Below are 20,095 nucleotides of genomic sequence, written 5' to 3' on the forward strand. Positions count from 1 at the left end.
ATTTTAACACATACCACTATTCTGTTAAGATTAGACATCAGCGTTTTTATCTCAACCCAAAATACCTACCTAAATCCTGAACAGGAAAAAACGAAATCGGATCCGAACTGTTATACAGAAATATCTAAACGGGATTTATGAGCTTATTACTTTGAAGTTTGGTTATAACATGAACTGAAATTCAAAATAGGACCCAAAAATATCTGAAATTAGTTAAATATGTTGATGTTTTTATATATGTTAAGGGGATTTAGATATTTTAGAGTTTTAAAAATATTTTTATTGTTTGTTTTATTTGTTATTTGGAATATCTTTTTGTTAATTTATATTGTTTAACTAACTTTTAATTAGATTTGTGAATAAATTTATTATTGTCAATTTTTGAGGTTTGAACAATATATTTTTGGACGATTTCAAAATTAGATACAATCCGATCTGAACCAAACCTATAAAGAACCGAACCGAACCTGACACTATAACTATTAAAACCCAGACGGAATTTATGAGCACAATAACATCAAAAATCTGAATCAACCAAACCGAAACCGATGGGCCTCCGAACCCCTCCGAACGCCCATGCCTTGGTTAAGATAGTAATGTCCTTAGAAACAAAATGACCGTGACATATTATACGTATATGCTATCAACTTATCGTATGGTGAACTGATGATGTTAGCAAGGCTAAAAACACACACTGTTATGTAAACGCATCATAAATCATGGCCTGAAAAAGAGTAGAGGCTATGACTAATGAAAGATTGACATGTAAATTATAAGAAACAGGTAAAAGAATACCAACATTTTATACCCAAAAATATATATTCGAATCTCAAAAAGGAGAGCAAGCAGTCCTCTATAAAGCTTGTACAAATTTAATGATAAAGATAATAAAGAAAGCTATATATGGTATAAGAACAAATAATGACAATCATTAGTTCGATAATAGCCACTCAAACAGATCTGTAATAGCCACTCTCTGCTCTATCTCTTTGTGACAGAGCACGAATAACACACATGCTTTGCTTTTCCCTTAACTTTACAACTTCTTTCACCATTTCACCTGTGGATTTAGACAAGAGTGTTATTACATGATTGTATAGACATTAAAATGTTCGATAATCGATACTTGATCGGTACTTACCGCTAGAGAAAACCTCCACCTGTCCAAGCTGTGTCTGGTTTGCCATTATGGCCTACAGATTTCTTATCCTCTGCAGTATTCTGATAATAACCATCATCATCATCTTTATCATCATTATCATCATCCCAACCAGCCCAACCACCATCATCATCCTTAGAAGTTGACACCTTCGGCGCTGCTTCCTTCTTGGTACTACTCTTCTCTTCTCCCCAGTCATCCCAAGAGTTTGCGTTACCATAACCGTTGTGGTGAACACTTTGTGACACTTTTGGTGCTGCTTCCTTTTTAGTATTGCTCTCTTCTCCCCAGTCATCCCAAGAACTCGAGTTACGGTAATTATTTTGGTAGCTTGATGATGAATTGGTTCCTGCTTTGCTGTCGGAGAAACCGTTATTATTCTGTTGATTCCAGGTTGATGCTTCTTCTTTAGTAAACTCTTCAACCTTCTGTGAAGCAATCGCCATCACTCCTTTCATAATCCCCCACGTCCTCTGTCCTATCTCCGTTGTCTTACTCGCAACAACGTTAACAGTCTCACTCACCGTGTTATCTAACCCACCTTCTTTCACCTACAATGAAACAAAAGCTTTTTCAATCTACAAGATTCTCGCTAGCATCTCTAAACAAGACACTAGTTTTGTGTGACATTACATTGTCGGAAACTAAAGCATAGAGGTAATTACACACCAAACACAAAAGCTACCAACTTTGACATCAAATCAAACGTGGGTTCCAAGGATTAATGAATACAACCTAAGCCAATGAAACACGTGACATAACAGAGTGATAAAAGAAGTAGTACCTTTGAAGTTAACTCCATGGTTCCTGTCTGAACAACATTCGCAGCAGATGCAGCAACAAGAGACAATCTTCCAAACCCCTATTTCCAAATAAAAACAGAGGACAACTCTCACTTACTCATAATCTAAAAAAAAAGCATCAAACTTTTACCTCAGACACAACAGAAAAAACATCACCACCATCTCCCCTTCTCGTCACTGGACCAGGACTCGATCCAAACCCAACATACTTCCCACCTCGCGAAGGAGGAAGCCCCTCAGGCTTACACTCATTCTCCGCCATCCTCCTCGCAAAGAAACTCTCTTTACTCGCAGCAGAAGCCTCAACCTCCGACCTCGAATAAATATCCCCAGAAGACCTCGCCTTCGCCAACGCGCCGCCACGTGTCCCCACCCCTCTAAAATCACTCTCCGACTGGTTCCTCCTCATAACAGAATCATCACTCCCCCCACCCTTCGATAAAGGAGGCTTCTTTGAGACAGCAACAGGTGGGTCCCTCCACGGTCTCCCTTCGGCTAAGGTCTGGATCCGATCGCGATACACCGAGGCCGCGTCGGAGCTGTACTTGGCGACTATCTCTGTTTCCTTGGAGATGCCGTGGAGAGAGAGGAAGGTGTTGAGCTTATGGTTACCGCCGGAGTCCATTTTCTTGAGCTGGATCTCGGACCAGGAGTCCATGGTGACGGATCTGACGAAGGAGATGTGGACGCCTAGGCCTCGGTGTTTGCCTGAGCATTCTAGGCACATGAAGATTCCGTAGGAGACTGACGCCCATTGAGGGTTCTTCTGGGAGCAGTCCACGCAGACTTTGTTCTCTGGCTGAGATTGGAGCGCGCGTAGTCGTTGCGTTGCCGCCATATGGAGATTGTCCTCCGATCACCGACTAAAAAGTTAGATCTTTGGTTTCATTAAAAAAAAAATTAACTGCGATGAGATTAAAAGAAAATAAATACTTAGTCTCCCTCCAAAGAGTCAAAGACTGTATTTTTATATTTTTCCGGCAAACTTAAATTAATATTTATAAATCAGGAAAAAAACCAGGTTGGATCCAACCGGAATGGAACCGGTGCCAACCGAAATTGGTTTACTTTTTATAAAAACCGGCAAGCCCACGTTTGCTTTCAACGAGTTTTGAGCAGCTTCACTAAAGAAAATATAAGAAGAGTGCTATAACAAACAACAACTTTGTTTTCAGTGATTAATTAACTATTAGAGATGCCATAGTATGTACATAAGGTTCATCTCAGTCTCAGCTCACAACAACTATTACTTGTCGATATTCGATTATCAGAAGCTCATACTCCTTCCTCAATAATCTCTGAGATCCCTCTCTGCTACTATCTCTTTACTCTTTACAACTATACCTTTCACATTGTTTTTTAAATTCTTCTGCTGCTACTACATCACAAGCTTTAGTTAGTTACTTTGGTACTGCCAGCGAGTGTGAGACCATGAGTTCTCCTTAACAGTTAGCATTAGAGTTTCCCATTATTACAAACAAATTTTGTCCGAGAATGCGAACTGGAGATGAAATCGCCAGTTACAGACAGTCAATTTCCAAGAAACGGACAAGTTCAGATAAAAACTTTTCTCATTCAATTAAAAACCACTTAAAACATTCAGATAAAACCCTTCAGACAGCTTAAAGAGATCTTAATCTCCCCAAATTAACCAAACCCTAAAAACAACAAACGCGATTTACAAATCCCTAATTAAATCCCCTCAGCCGCCGAACCCGTACAGAGTCCTTCCCTGCCTCTTCAACGCGTACACAACATCCATCGCCGTCACAGTCTTCCTCCTAGCGTGCTCAGTGTAAGTCACAGCGTCACGAATCACATTCTCGAGGAAGATCTTGAGAACGCCGCGAGTCTCCTCGTATATCAAACCGCTGATACGCTTCACACCGCCTCTCCTCGCTAAACGACGAATCGCAGGCTTCGTGATCCCTTGGATGTTGTCGCGGAGGACCTTCCTGTGCCTCTTGGCTCCTCCCTTTCCCAGTCCCTTTCCTCCCTTTCCTCGTCCAGACATTTTTTTCTTTGCTTTTGAATGTAAGAGAGAGTTTTGAAGACTGTTGTGTGTAGATCTGAGGGGATGGTGTGAGGTTTTATATAGGAGCTAGCATCTTTGTGTTTTCTGTTTTTTTAATTTCTAAGGGAGGATACGATCCGTTGGATTGTGTTTTTAATCTGACGGTTGTAAGTATCGATCCGCGTGATTTTAGTTTATTGGCTACCGTCTGGGACAGCTATTATCATCGATCCGCGTGCTTTTCATTCATTGGCTAACGTATGTGGGTCGTTGGATCTATTGCTAATATAATCTGTGAACCGTGGAGTTTACGATATTTGATGAGTGGAAACGACGTCGTTAGAAGTTTTAAACCGGGAAGATGAATAAAAAGGCGCGGGAAAAATCAAGACTGCATCTACCATTTTAGCTCCAAACAGAGACGAGTATCATCATCTCCTATAACCATAAAGAACACTCCTTTTATCTCCACTGAGATGAAGAAACGCATAACAATGGAATCGTAGTTTTGTCCTTAGATCATTAAAAGCACCCAAAGACCGAAACTTGAAGAAGGATATGGAATCTGATTAAGCCTTTTTGTGTAGATGAGGAAAAATAAAACGCCTTTGTGAAACCAAGCAGAGATGAACTCGGGAACGGATGAAGCTAACATGGTGTCGTCCCATCATTACTCATTCATTAGCTACCAAGACTGATCACTGCTCTTTGTGTCTTCGCCAACACACGACAGCGAATCTGACTTTTCTTTTTTTTTTTTTTTTTGAAGAACAAATCTGACTTTTCTTCTTCCTGTTTTTTTTTCCGAGAGTGAGGTAGATAGATACGGTCCGGAGTAAAAATAGTGCTACCTCTTCATCACATGTTCTTCATGTGTATGTGGTAAAAGGCTACCATATATTTGGAGCATCCCATGTACATGTAACTTGAAAATAGTTTTTTATAATAATCCGTATTATATTTTCTTGTTTTTTGTATTTTCTACTTATTGTTTTACCCAATGTTAGCCCTTGTACATGTTACTTGGAAATAGTTTATAACATGCCAATTCTGAATATATTTTTTTGGGGAGAATCCCTTGTACATGTTACTTGAAAATAGGTTGTACACAACTCTCTCTTCTTTTTTTGTTCAATCTTTCATTACTTAAAATAAAAGTCACAAAACGCGCACAGCATTCCTCAACAGCCACAGATGATTCCAACGTTTCTCAATTCTCTCTTGCTCTGTTTTATGTGTCCAATGTTTTCACTTTACAAGTTTGTCATGGCCAGAGCAACCTGAGCTGCGAAATTACAATGTCGCATTCATATCTGAATCAATGCCATATTACTAGCCCGTTAGTGGACGACCCAAGAGTCATTTATATAAATAGAATAATTTACAGAAAAGAATAAATAATCTTGGTGGCACCGACAGCCACCAAATGTCCAACCACTACTCCCATGTAACCATCATAACAAAACACCAAAGAAGATCTTCCTTCTTTCATTGTATGGGAACAAAAAAACAATTAGAAGATAATAGAGATGCTATCACGAGTCAAAAGAATCAAATGGTCATGCTATCAAAATTATATAAAACCATGTGGTAATGAAAGAAACATAGATATTTTCCACAGGGAAAAAGAGTTCTGTAATGACGATAGGTGCGTTTGTAGTAAATTAATGACGAAAGTGATTGTTGCAATCGAGATTATAAAACATGTTAATTCCATATTTAGATGAATTTTATTAGAGAAAAATAACATTTTTCTATAGCATTCATCTATTTTAAAGATATTTTCCTTAGCATTTATATAAAATAACATTTTATATAGCTTACATATGTTAAGAAAACTTTCATCCGTTTCTAAATTTCTCTAATTCCGAAAAAATAGATGTAAATTGGAAATGATGTGACTGTTGTTTTTATTTCTGGTTTTTGTTAATTTCACCTTAAACAAATACAGTATATATTTTTGACTTTACTCGTCGGAAAAAAAATTGGAAGACAAAACTCAAGTTAGCGAGAAGCACTTTCCATTATTATCTCTCTTTCCCCACCAATTTCATATCGCAATAATAATAATGTTCAATAATGATACCACTATCGGCGCCGGAGCCGTCGTCCCGACTCCATCTGCTACAGTTCCATCCACCATCTTCCCCGGCACAACCATCACTTCCAACTCCACCTTCATCATCATCGGACCTCCTCCACCGTTCCCAGCACCTCCTCGGAGCATCGACTTCACTCCTATCAAACTAATATTCGCCGTCATAGCAATCGTCGCCGTTCCCGCCTTAGTTTACTCTCTTTTCTTCACCGCCCCATGTTCTTCCCGCCGCCGCAACTCCTCTTCCTCCTCCCGCCGTAGCAGCAGCTCTTCCTCCGACGACCCACCTCATGCAACCGTGGATATCGCACCGGCCGAGAAAGACGCCGCCACCGTCGTCGCGCCTGATGTCGGAAAGAAGTTCAAGAAAGAGACTCATTCTGAGGAGATCGGTAACGAATGCACCGTGTGTAAGTCGGTGCTCGCCGACGGCGAAGAGATCCGACAACTAAGCGCGTGTAAGCACGAGTTCCACGTGTCTTGTATCGAGGAGTGGCTCCAAACTCGTTCCAATTGTCCTAATTGCAGAGCAGACGTCCCCGTTAAACCGACTGAAGCCGACGCTAACGTTAACGGTAACGTTAACGTGAATCGCAGCGGTGGCGGAAACCGCCGAGTTTCAGCGACCAATAGAGATGACGATTGGCGTCAAGGTCTACCTGATGCTTCTAGTCTAGTTTGATTCATTTTTTATATTGTAATTTGTTTTTTTCGATTTCATGATTTTTTTTTTTTTGGTATAATGATTTTATATTTATTGTGGCTGTAAACAAATTTACGTTAAATCTAAAAAATATGAGTTCGTTAATTTAATTATTTTTGGTTGCTTCGTAACTCCGTAAGCAACAGTGTGTCTAAGATGTGACGTTGACTCTCGACAACTCACAGAAACGCACTACAGCATGCTCATCCTACGGCGTGTGAAGATCCCATGACAATCGTGCGGTTCATATTCTTCCACGAAAAACAATCGAACTTTCGTCTTATTCCCGGCGATTTAAGCGCTAGGCGTTATCCTTTAGTCCTCGTGGGATTAACTTTAACACTAACCTACCGGAAACCTCGGCCGGGCCTGACAATTTCGGGTTCAGAACCAAAATTTTTTTTTGATCCATGATCTAAATAAACATAAAAATATTAAAAGGTGTTTTCATGTAATTTGAACTCGTAACCTCCTGCTTTAATATACTTAGCTTTTACCACCAAAATTAGAGAGAAACTTCGCTTATACTAGTCCCCTAAAGTAAATATTTTCTTATCGACCCCAAAGTCAATGCTTGATTTGTTTGGTATCAGGCACGACCCTGCCGGAAACCATCCGGTGCTTCCTCTGGTTTAATACTAACTATGTTTAATGTCAAGTGGCGGGTGGCGCTTAGAGTTTTATGTTTTTAAACATGCGTGGCCATGTGACATTGGTCTGTAATTTCTATTGCGAACGATTGAGTTTATTTCACGCCGAAAAACAATTATTTTATAGGATTTGGTCCACAGAATATCTTCGAATTATTAAAAAAAAAATCATATGAACTTTCTTCCAGATCCATTGTGCTTATACTTAGGAGTATCTATGAAATTATAGAAACCTTCACCGAAATCATATACAATAAAACCTCTATAAATTAATAATGTTGGGACACTAAAATTTTATTAATTTATAGAGATATTAATTTATAAAAGTTTCCTTTTTTAGGATTTTTAAGATTTTTTTCTATTTTAATTATTTTTTATTAATAAAATATTTGATTTTACCGTATATAAATTATTTAAATTTTATAAAATTGACTTTCATATTATTTTATTATCTTATTTGGTGTATATTGTTATGTTCCATAGAATTGTTATGTGGTTTTCAATATAATTTTACTAAATATTATAAAAATATTAAGAAAAATAAAAGTATTTTCATTGTAAATATAAAACCAACAATATAATGTTTAGTTTATACTTATATAAATTATATATAGAGATATATTATTAATTTATGATTTTAATGGGACTATATATTTAGATGGAGGTTTTAAAAATATTATCTCTTTTTTATTATTTGAGGTGCATTTTTATAAATAAACTTCACCCTCATGTATGATTAACAACTTTGTCATTTCTTAGGTGTCAACACCACAATGCACCTCACATCCTTTATTGAATAAACCTTTATTGACTAGATTAATTACATGTCATGCCATTGCCAAATAAACCTACAAAGTCATTATATTATATGTAACATTTCAAATATATGGTAAAGACGTTATGGATAGTATAATTTCGGAGATTTGATTAGCCTTCTTACCTTATTTCATTCATTTTATCACAGCATTTTTGATATTGTGAGAAGTACTATACAGTTGTATCTCATTAATTTTTACCAAGACAAACCTACTTTCGAAGAACTAAAACTGATATGATAATAATTTTTTAATAAAAATTTAATACTTTCAACCATACGTAAGTGTGTGTAATTTTAGCTATAGGTTTGAAAAAAATATTTAGAACAACTCCAATGACATCAAATAATTTTTTGGTGTAATATTTTATTTTTATATTGTTTGTTAAATATGTAATCATACTACAATATTATATAGTATTTAATTGTAAGTTTTTTTAAAAATATAGTTATATTATTACATTTGACTTTTATATTTTTGTTAAATATGTAAAATTTTATTCTTTACAAAAGTCATTAATTACAATTTTAATTTTTTTTTAATATTTTTAAATTTGTATATCAATCTATATGTTATAATAAAAAGTTAGTATATTTAATACGTGATCTACGTGATTTCCATTTTATCTCAATCTCTTTTAGACTATATTTGGTATCCAATTCAATATGTTTGACCGAAATAAAGACGGTTATTGTTTCCTATAATACATTAAAAATAATAATTGTGTCATTATGATAATGACTATCATCATGATATATCATAATCTGTTTGTAAGTTCCGCGCAATAGTAATTCCAACGGATTGATATTACAAAGTACATATATTCAAACGATTTGATAGTATGCAATATCTCTATAAATCATAATGACTTGATATTATGAAGGACATGATTATAATGTTATTGATGCAATCCCTAAACTTAAGCATGAATTCCTTGAGATTAAGAAATCTCATTAAATTTTAGTAGAGTAATATTTTTTTGTCAATCATTTCATATGAATCGTGTTCTAAACACAAATATATATTTTAGATATAAAACAAATACATGGCGATTGGGTTTTAATATTACACTTAGAAAATTGTAATTGTTTTCTAAAACACATGGTGATTGTCAATCATGGCATTATGATTGGAGAATCTGTTATGAATTGTCTTAAAACTTATAAGAAAATTTATTAGTTTCATAATTTCCTTTTTTTTTTAATATTTAAAATGAATTTCAACAACGGTGCATGCAAATATTCGTTTCAAAATATTTTCTAATTATTGCATGATTGAAACAAATATTTCCTTAATTCTGGAACTAATTTAATACGCGATTAAAAAATAAGTTACATGATTGAGAAAAATAAGGTTCTGCATGATTAATATATATTTCTTAACATTCAATTATGGCATTTATCCCCTTACTATAAACTTTCCAAAAATTGTAAGGACATTGTCAATTAGCATTACTTGCGTAATAATGCATGATATTCATAAAATTCTAAATTATGAATGTTTTGAGCTAAATATGACACTAATTCAGAATATATATATATATATATATATATATATATATATATATGTGTGTGTGTTCTCATTAATATTATACGATTTTGGTAATGGAAATTTTAAGTCGAAACCGAATCATATATTCTTTTTTTTTTCATCGACACTGATTGACTTTAATTTATTTTTGTTGACCAATATATATGTTTGTTTTCTATAATATTCCAATGAATCCACTGTGAATTTAAATTACCAAAATAATTATGGCAAGTTTTGAGAATTAGTCTAATTTGAATCACGCAAATAAAAATGGCGTTTAGTAATCATTATTTACCCTATACAGACGCCAATTATATATAAATACAAGGGCTTCTAGCTACATTACCTCACCACCATCTTCTTCTCAATACATTCTTATCACAAACATTCTTGCAAGCACAACACTCATGGCCGGCTTTAACTCCGTTGCCGATTTGATTAATTTTTTTTTTCAATCTTGAAAGAGCTTAAGTGTTTGGCATATGGACCTGAAGTTCACAAATTTTATGATTTCTGAATTTGTACGAATGCTAATCCGCCGGTTTGTGTATTAAGCTTATGGAGAATTGAATGGGGTGAAGGTTTGTTTCATTTAATATAAAAATAACAACTTTGTTATATGTTAGTGTTGCGTGACTAAGAAAATATATGTGTTACTTTCTTAGGGGACTTCACATTTATTACAAACACCGAAGGATCTCAAAGGCTTTTCGATGATGACCTGCCAGAAATTCAGGATTTCATATTGAGGTGCTCAATTTGTTTCCTTTTTTTTCACCTTAGCAGTTTGTCTTATCATAATGCTATTATAACCATTTATATAAAAACCTTGAGTTATTTTTTAATTCAATTTTATATTTATATCATTCCAGGATTCCACTGGTGGCATGATTGCAAGTTATATTCGAAGCTCTCATTTACGATCGGATGCAATCCCAAAAAAAGTTTTATATTGCCAATGTTTCATTTTATCTTTTACTTCATAATTTATTTTTATACGTTTTTGCTTGCTTTTTGAAGCTTAATTTATATAGACATACACAAGTTCGGCTAAACCCTTTATCATATAAAATGTAATATTTCTTTCTATGATTTTTACCTTTCAAATACCTATATATTTAAAGTGATAAACTATTTAAATTTATTCATTCCGCGCATGGCGCAGATTATCACCTAGTTATCTTATTATTTTATCGATTTATATCATATTTTATACCGGTCCAAGTTGGGACCGACGAAATTTATTAATTTATCGAGTATTCATTTGTATCCTTCTTAATTGATATCTAGCAGATCCTTCTATTATATAAGAGAAATTGCATTAAATTTCTTTTCAATCTTATATTTTAATTAATTAATCATCAGATATTAAAGAAAATCTCATCCTCATAAATTAATTAGTGTTTTGTTAAATTGTATATCCATTTTGCCAATCTAACAAAACCGACACATTTAAAGTTTATTATCTGTGTTCTTTAATTAGAAAGCTTTTATCTTTTATCTACAATCTTAGTTGTTTATTTTCTAACCTTTTAAAATTATTTTAAAACAGACGTGTCATAATTTGATTCTAATAACTAAATTATATATATGGTCTCTTAATGTAATATATATTGACAAATCTAAAAGTTAATGAAAAGTAAAATTTAAAACCCAAAAATCACAGTAACATAATTGCTCTTATATTTTGTTTTTAAAACATAATTGCTATCAAAACTAATGTAATCTCTTCTAGAGATTTAGTTTCCTTCTAGGCTTAAATCATAAGACATATCAATGTATGTTTTCTAATATAAATACTCACATGAGTTTAATAATGATCATCAGTTAACAACAACCGACCCTAGACTCTTTTCAGGACAATAACACCAAAACCCAAAACGAAATCTCAACACCATTCACGGTATGGAACTACCCCATGGCTTAATTAGAGATATCCTCGAGAAACTACCGGTGAAATCTCTGTTAAGATTCAAATCCGTGTCAACGCAATGGAAATCTACGATTGAATCTGCATATTTTAAGAAAAAACAGTTGTTATATAGTCAACTACAAGATCCAGATATCCTTATCACCAATCGCTTTGAAGGTGAAGATAAAGAACATGTAACAAGGATGTTCACGATAGGTTCGTCGGATTTGATCAAACTGCCTAATGTTTGCCCTGTGCCTATGCCAATTCCCTTGGAGAACAAAAAATCATCGTTTTGTTATACCTATTCCGTTTGTGGTTGTGACGGTATGATATGCTATTACAATTACTTCACTTGTATATATCTAGTCAATCCTAATACTAGATGGTTACGAAGTGTTCCTCAAGCGGGGCATCAAGAAGCTGCTCTCAAGGTGATGAATAAAATACATGGAACCTGGACGGAAGATAACGATGGCATTTTATGTAATCTAGGATTTGGCAAAGACAAGTTCACAGGCAGATACAAATTGGTTTGGTTATATAATTCATTTGAGTTTACTCTAAGTAACACTACAGTTTGTGAAGTTTATGATTTTAATAACACCAACACTTGGAGGTATGTGACTGCTTCTCCTGTCCGTATTTTTGATGAACAAGCTCCAGTACACTTAGATGGATCACTTTACTGGTTCACTGATGAGTATATCACAGACACAAAAGTATTATCTTTCGATATCCATACAGAAAAATTTCACATGATCGCAGAAGCTCCATTTTTCGAAGTAGATGAGAAGGAAATCATCATGTGCACTCTGAATAACCGTCTATGCGTCTCGCAGAAGGAGTGGCCAAAACAAGAGATTTGGTCACTAAATAATTCAGATATGACTTGGGAGAAAATATATTCGTTAGATCTACAAACTGATTATGATTGGTTTACGGATTATCTGCCACCACCATGCACTTATTCGCCAGATGTTGTTCCATGTGCCATTCCTGTCGCGGTTTTGAAGAACAAGAAGAAAACACTAGTGCTTTATTATCCTCGTGCGAAGAATCCGAATCTTTTAATGTACGATCCTGAATCAAGATCATATGATTTATGTTTCGTACGTGATTACATAGTACATTCTTGCGAGAGTTCATTTTCTTGTTTCCCAAGTTTGATGTCAATTGTATAAAAAATAATAATTAATTTTGAGATATATTATAGTTTAGTATCCTAGTTGTTGTTTAATAATATATCTTTAACTTATTTGCCTTGCGAAAGCCAAATAAAAGGGTTACTCGCAATTGTAGTTTATGTTACATGCATGGTTTGATTTGACAAATCATGTTCACCAAGCATGTTATTTATCTTGTCTAAAGTTTCTCCACTCTATCTTGAAGTGAAAGTATCACGGTTTTGGTTCCTTTTTGTGATGACTACAACTCTGCTTGTCTGGAACCTTCAAACTCATCGTGCCAAAGTAATGGCTTTTCTTTGACCTTGGTTGTATAATCTCTCGGTAACTATAGAGTACCATGTCCCTCTATCTTCCTTCATCACTGTCCTACAACCGTGTCAGCAGACCATGCATCTTCCTCAAGACATGGCCTTTATGATAACACCTCTAACCTTTCTCTTCCTCAAAATATCATCAATGTTTATGCTGAACAAATTTAAGATAGAGAAATGAAAAGGAAAACTCAAACTAAATTACAAGCACATCATTACTAATGTGAGATGAGAAAAATCAGGTCTCCACATAAGAAAATGCGTGTGAGGGAAAGAAAAAAAAGAAGATGGTTTTTGGGCCATGGCACATGGCAGCCTGGCCTGTAGCAACACATATAAGCTTTAGTTGATTATGACACTGGAGACCTTTGTGTTTAGAATCTCAGTTGCTTTATACCTCACGACAGTGGTAGTTTGGGCCAGGAAGCTGAGTTGAATAGAATGTTATAACACGGAGAGAACTGTAAACAGAAACATCGATAAAGTGAAAAATTGATAAGACTCAGCAAGCTTGAACCATAGTAACTAGTAAGGCAGGGGAATTACAATTAAGAATGCTACAACTCTGCACCAAATCAAGACGGTGTATATTATTTTGCTTTTCAGGATGAATGGATGGAAAGTCCACTGCAATAAATGCCCAAAGAGTATCCATATCGGAATATAACCATGTAATGGCTGCTAACTCTGACAAAGTTCTGAAGAAACTATGTGACTCACCAGGAAAAAGGAAACAAATACACTAGTGAACACAGTCTCACTTATGTAGCTTCTCTCTTGACCAAGCTCCTATACAATCGGGGAACAAAGGCAGTCTGAGCATATATATATAGCTGAAAGGTCTGAGACAAACCGGAAGAAGAAAGAAGCCAAGATCTTGGAGAGTGGGTCCTGCGCGATGAATAGAATGAACTCCTCTAGCAGCTAATTAAACCATGAATGTACTGCACAACATAACAAAATGCAATTCACAAAGCACAAACTCATAAGTAAAATCCCAGAGACGAAAAAGCTACATTAACCACAAACTAACACACAAAAGCCACCTCTCTTTGGTTAAGAAAAAACAATCCTACTAACAGTGTTTCTGCTGAAAAGAAAAAGAAAAAAAAAAGAGTAAAGGTTCTCTCAAAAGTTACCATGATCAGACATTCACAAAGTGTCAAAACAACACAACCATTGATCAGACTTCAACAAAAAGAAACAGGAGTCATCATTAAGTAAAGCTCACTGTGAAGAAACACATCTCGGAAAGTCAGGATCAACGTAATAAACATTTTACAATTTTCACAAACCAACAGTCAGCAGGATCAACGAGATCATAAGCCTGTTACATTTGCTCTCACCTATGATCCACGATTCGTTTTTCTTCTTTAGAGGTTGAATTGAGTAAAGATTCGGACAGAACATTTCAGTTTATCAATCTGCAAAATAAAGAATGAAAATTCTGACCCACGTCGAAACCAACATTTAAATAGCTAGGAATTAGGTATGTGAGGTCGAACATTAGTGACATCAAGGCAATATGTAACAGAGTTCAAATGTTGCCAAATAAATCTTTGTATTCCAATATTTTTGAAAAACAAGCTAATAATCAGTCTTTACGGTAAGAAAACTATGTATGGGACAGTTACAAACAAACAAACCAACAAAAGCGGAAAAAGTTTCGAGTTTTTTACCTTCTCACTGTGGCGTTGAAGGGAATCACCATTTCTTAATGATTTCTTCTTCAGTAAGAGTGCTTCTAGCTTCGAACAACCCAAGTTTTTGGCACATCTCACAGGGATTGATTGATAAATCAGAAATGTATACAAAAATCATGAAGATACTTGCAATAAAGATTTCTTAGTGTGTGAAAAAAAAAAAAAAACTACAATATTAAGACTTAATAAGCACGGTTCTATATATACAAATAAATAACAGCAACAATAGCTGGAAACCCACTAAGCAACAGACATAAAAAAATAACAAACAAAGTGGTTTCAAGTTTCTCTCGGGTCCGCTTTTCGAGGAGCCGTTTCAAGCAAGAAGCTCCGGCGGCATCACCGCCATTCCGCGTCCGCTCCGTGTCGTCGTCCTGCATTGTGAAGATGTATATTCTGTATCAGTTCGTGAAGTACTACATGAGGTTTCGGGTCTCTTCTTCACTGTATCTATCCTCAAGCCTCCATCATGTCTTGCGTTGGTCTCTCCACCCCTTCGTATAGCTGAGCTCCGCTGGCCAGATCTATTGTCGCACACACCGCCACCCTTACCTCCTCTGGAACAAGCTCCTAGACGAGAGGTCGTCCCACTGCTACGCCGTCTCGAGTCTCCTATGTCGAGCTCACAGGCGAACTTGTTTCATCTCTCTCCGAGCAAGATCCCGACATCCTAACACATTTCCTGGCCCAGAAGGTTTTTTATGTGGTCTCCTACCACGACCCCATCCACCACTCCATTCGACAAAGTTCTTGTGCCTATCAGTATCATATACAATTATCGAATGGAAGATGGCAACAATATCAACAGCTGTACCTTATTTACTCAATGATGCTCATGTGGCTGAACTGAGTTCTGAGTTCTGAGTTCTGAGTTCGAAGACCGGCAGCTCGACAAACTTTCATGGCTCCATCAGGGTAATGCTGGAACTAGAAGCTTTTGTCTTAACTCAATGTTAGCTGCTGCCTTAGAAGTCCTCCTCAAGCTCTACTCTAATTTCATTGTCGTGGATGTGGCCATATTCCCACTATTGGATTCAACCTAGTCCATTTGTTCAAGCCACTGTCATATGTACTCATCTTCTTCGAATAGCTTTGTTCACAGTGTGCTCTTCTGCGTGCTATTCAGCGTCAAATACAAGTCAGTTAGGACTTTGGTCTCTTCTTATTGCTGTATCAACGTCGATTTCGACGTTCTTTAGGTGAAACTTCTCCATAGGTTTCATTCATCTTGCTGAGCTTGACTCGCCTCTTATAGGCTTTACCTTTCTATGTTTCGTAATTTTTTTTTTCTACTTCGAGCATGTCTCCCGTTAAACTTTCATGTTTTTTGAACTTTTAATATAACAAAAAAAAGATATGGAAACCCAGACCATAACTAATGAGCTTGGTCTTCAGTATCTATTCTGAGACATGCACAAATGAGAATTGAAACGAGGGAAAGAAAAATTTTGAAGACTTGGAGGCTGTTAAAACTCCACGCAAAGCTTCAGCCAGGAAAATTCAGAGAGTGTATAAAAGATTCTGATCCAATAATACCTTGTAAGATCAGCACTGGTTTTAAGCCCTCCAGTTGCACCTTGGACATATTGCAGAAGTTCCTTGCGCTTTGCCTAGAAAAAAAAAAAAAAAAAAAAAAGAAGAAGAAGATAAAGATGTTGAAGTTAGCTTGAAGAAACCTTAAGCAACAAGTTATTTGATTCCTAGTTGGATTATGAATTGGTTTTCGGATAATGATCATAATATGTTTTATGGTTTTTGATTGCCTTATAAATAATAAAATAAGCTTTAGTCATTAGACAAAAAGCGTGTGAGTTGTTGTGTGATTGAGAGAACTTGATTAAGTTTACTTGATTAATTGAATAAGAGAAGGACTTCTTATTAATCTTGTGTTTCAATAAAAAGAGGCATTACGAAGTGAAAGATCTCTAGTGGCCTTATTCATCTTGCGAGCTAGCAACAGAGTCTACGCAACAAAACACCTATATTTCTAAATCCAGCACATCATTACAAGAACTTCATCCTTGTATTTCGAAAACACCGCTGCTAAGTCCTGCACGTTTTGAATCACTGCTTCGTGGACTTCCTTCTCTCCAGACAAAGAGAGCTGAAATGCAAGTTTTCGTATACTAGTGTAGTAGAATGACTGAAGTACAGCTTATCAGTGGGAGATAAAGCATCGCCCAAACGGCTCCAGAAGCAGCTGGAGTTCTTCCTCATTTGGTGACAGAGAAGACTTAAAACTCAGTAAATAAACATTAGAAAGTTCAATCAATATCCGCTATTGCAGTACTTTAGAATCAAACGGTGAATCTAATAATCTTAAATTTGCACTGAAGTTTTATTTCTTCTTAAAGTAGGGTCCGGAACATGTTAAATTATTCTCTTTTGGAGAGCAGATCACGTGTTGCCTATGTGAGTTTCAACCACTTAGTACAACAACAAAAAGGGAAGTGATATGGTATTATATAGTATTTTCTTACATCATATTTATGAGCAGGAAACTAGTGAGTATGTTCTTCCATAGTTCTTAATTGCTGCTGTTGCTGTTGCTGAGACACTGATCCAAGTACTGTTCTCCAAGAACCAAAGTCACCTCTTCATCAGGACAAGGGAGGTTCGGCAAAGGAACAAGCTCAATCCCATGAGCACACACAAAGCCTCTCTAGTGCTTCCTCTGCATCCTGTGAGGCCCCCCACAAACCCAAACGGAAACAATCTATCACCTCGCCTTTGAATGCCCGTTCATGTAACTCCTCATCGGCTGCATCTTCCCAAGAGCATTCTCAGGCCTCTCTTTGAACACCCACATGTACATGTTCTCCATATCGTGCTGAACAAGAAACACATCAAGCTTCAGATCAGACTCGTCGTATAACATAAAGTTCTCTACTGTAACCATAAATTAAAGGAGTCTCCTTTGTCTCCGGTGAGATGAAGCAACTCCTAACAATGGAATCGTATAATATACAGTTCTCTACTTTACCACATAACTTCTCTACAAGCAACCCCACAAGACCGGAACTTGAAGAAGGATATGGAATCTGATTAAGCCTTTTAAGGCACACAGGGAGAGAAGAAAAAGTAAACGCCTTTGTTTAACTAAGCAGAGGTGATCACTGCTCTTTGCCAACACACCGACAACAGATCTGAGTTCTTTCTTCCTCTAGAGAGAGGGAGAGATACGGTCCGGAGTAAACGTTTGCCTTGGATGCAACCGTGGAAAGTTTCTGCCGTTACGTAACAGTGACGATTAATCAATATTATTAAAACAGGATTATTGCTAACTTTTGCCCTTATAACTGCGTGGCATATTACTTATTCTGCCATTGGTTTTTCAAAGAGTTAAAATTTTCATTAATGGCATAATCATAATTTGCTTAATGGACTAACATATTAATCTAACCACAAAAAATTGAAACCTACTTTAATAACCGTTTGATGCGTATATGTTTAATGTATCCTCCTTTATGAACTCATTTATAACCGTTTGCTATCAATTTATTTTCTTATCAAAGAGTTTTTTTTTAATAAAGAATTGCTTGACAGGTTTTACACGATTCTAATAATAATAGCATTAATAGTTAATATTAAAACTTATAAAGCGGGTGTATATCCTATACTACTCTACTCAAATGGTATATTACATAGTATATGGTTTAAATATGTTTACATTATTTTTTTTCAAAAAAATAATTATTTACATTACATGCAACAGATCGTTCCAAATTAAACTTTGTATATCTTATATTATTTTATTCAAATAGTATACTACATAGTAAATGATTTAAATATGTTTACATTACATGCAACAATATAGTACCATTCGATTTTACCATATTGAACAACCCTAATAGAAACTATGTCATTATAATATAGATTGTTATTAATTAATTTAATTATCCTGGATTCGACCAAATGTTACATGATTACATAGCCTTTCCTTTAACAGACCAAATTCATAGAACTAGTCTACTTATCCAGCGTGACAAAAAAAAAATTAAGAAGTCTGTATCATATGACTTAAACGTTCCAACCACTAACTGCATGCTTTCTATTTGTGGAGGCTTCACACTCGATCCTTTCTTTTCTTTTTTGTTTTTGGAAACCTGATATCCTTTTTAGCAAAATCTTGTTCTACCTACATGTCAAGAATACATATACAAAATTTCATAACTAATTAATGAGATTGTTAAACCAGCCTAAATTTTACCCAATTAATCATTCACTTTAACATTTTGTTGCATGTTTTCACACGTTACATGGCTATGCCTATGCATGGCATGTCATGCAGATCCAGATTCCGATCTCCCGTGCGTGTTCGACTCCACCGAGAGTAGCTACACCCGTCCGGTCAATTTCAAACCAACTTTTCACAAGAACTTTAAAAATAGAAATATGCACATAAACATTCATCATCGAAAGACAATGTTATTATATATCATGTATCACGAAGGATAGTACCATACATTGGTCACATATATATCTATAGCATTATTGCAACTTCACAAGTAAGACGACGCCCATTAATTAAACCGGACCCGGAGCCGGAGCAGGAGCCGGGAGATTCTGCAAAATCTCCGTCATCCTCACCTCATCCACGACGTTCACCATCGTTGTATTAGCTCCCGCTGCGATCATCTCGAGCTCATTCACCTCCTCTCCCGTCGTGATTCCGACGATATAAACCGTCGGGTTTATATCGCGGAAAACCTGCGTCAAGTGCACGTCATCCACCACCACGACTTCTCTAAGCAGTTCTTCGTTCTCTCTCACCGTCTCCTCCGCTATGTCGAGCTGAACGAAGGTGGGCGATCCTCCGGCATTATCTACCGCAAACAAATTGACGAGTTTCAGCACCCGCACTGACTCCACGATCAACACTAACGGGCGGCGGCGCTCCATTTTGTATAGGTTTAGTTTGTGTGTATGTAAGTGTTAATTAAGTGCTCGTGTCTCGTCCTTTTTATAGGCAGTAGTTCTTATAGTGGTTGTGCATGAATCGATTTCACCTACTGGCAGTGGAACTTTTTGGACCGGAGTCAAATTTTTTAACATAATTACTAAATTATGTGAAAACTATATTAAACGACCTTCCAAACTTTTTTTATTACAGTTTCATTAACTACATTTTTAAATTTTGTTTCGATAAAAAAAAATAATTTTTTTATTCCAACCAATTACCATATTAATCAAACTGAGAATGATAA

At 35.8% G+C, this 20,095-nt stretch overlaps 4 protein-coding genes across 4 annotated transcripts; 2 read left to right on the top strand and 2 right to left on the bottom strand.

The window, feature by feature from the left end:
* Positions 1-784: 784 nt before the first annotated feature.
* LOC103865607 (ADP-ribosylation factor GTPase-activating protein AGD7) lies at positions 785-2,921 on the bottom strand. Its single transcript, XM_009143424.3, has 4 exons — positions 2,093-2,921; positions 1,944-2,021; positions 1,142-1,710; positions 785-1,060 (listed from the first exon to the last, which is right to left on the bottom strand). The coding sequence occupies exons 1-3, from the start codon at positions 2,798-2,800 to the stop codon at positions 1,144-1,146; spliced, it is 1,353 nt and encodes a 450-aa protein (XP_009141672.1). The 5' UTR covers positions 2,801-2,921; the 3' UTR covers positions 785-1,060; positions 1,142-1,143.
* A 594-nt stretch (positions 2,922-3,515) lies between these two features.
* Positions 3,516-4,037, bottom strand: LOC103865608 (histone H4). Its single transcript, XM_009143425.3, has one exon. The coding sequence runs from the start codon at positions 3,974-3,976 to the stop codon at positions 3,665-3,667; it is 312 nt and encodes a 103-aa protein (XP_009141673.1). The 5' UTR covers positions 3,977-4,037; the 3' UTR covers positions 3,516-3,664.
* A 243-nt stretch (positions 4,038-4,280) lies between these two features.
* LOC103865988 (RING-H2 finger protein ATL33-like) lies at positions 4,281-8,679 on the top strand. Its single transcript, XM_033290115.1, has one exon. The coding sequence runs from the start codon at positions 6,046-6,048 to the stop codon at positions 6,754-6,756; it is 711 nt and encodes a 236-aa protein (XP_033146006.1). The 5' UTR covers positions 4,281-6,045; the 3' UTR covers positions 6,757-8,679.
* Positions 8,680-10,009: 1,330 nt separating this feature from the next.
* Positions 10,010-16,770, top strand: LOC117133585 (F-box/LRR-repeat/kelch-repeat protein At1g09650-like). The gene has a single exon (XM_033290113.1). The coding sequence runs from the start codon at positions 11,678-11,680 to the stop codon at positions 12,866-12,868; it is 1,191 nt and encodes a 396-aa protein (XP_033146004.1). The 5' UTR covers positions 10,010-11,677; the 3' UTR covers positions 12,869-16,770.
* The last annotated feature ends 3,325 nt before the right edge of the window (positions 16,771-20,095 follow it).

The sequence above is a fragment of the Brassica rapa genome, chromosome A04, assembly GCF_000309985.2.
Source record: "Brassica rapa cultivar Chiifu-401-42 chromosome A04, CAAS_Brap_v3.01, whole genome shotgun sequence".
In the NCBI taxonomy this organism is placed as follows: domain Eukaryota; kingdom Viridiplantae; phylum Streptophyta; class Magnoliopsida; order Brassicales; family Brassicaceae; genus Brassica; species Brassica rapa.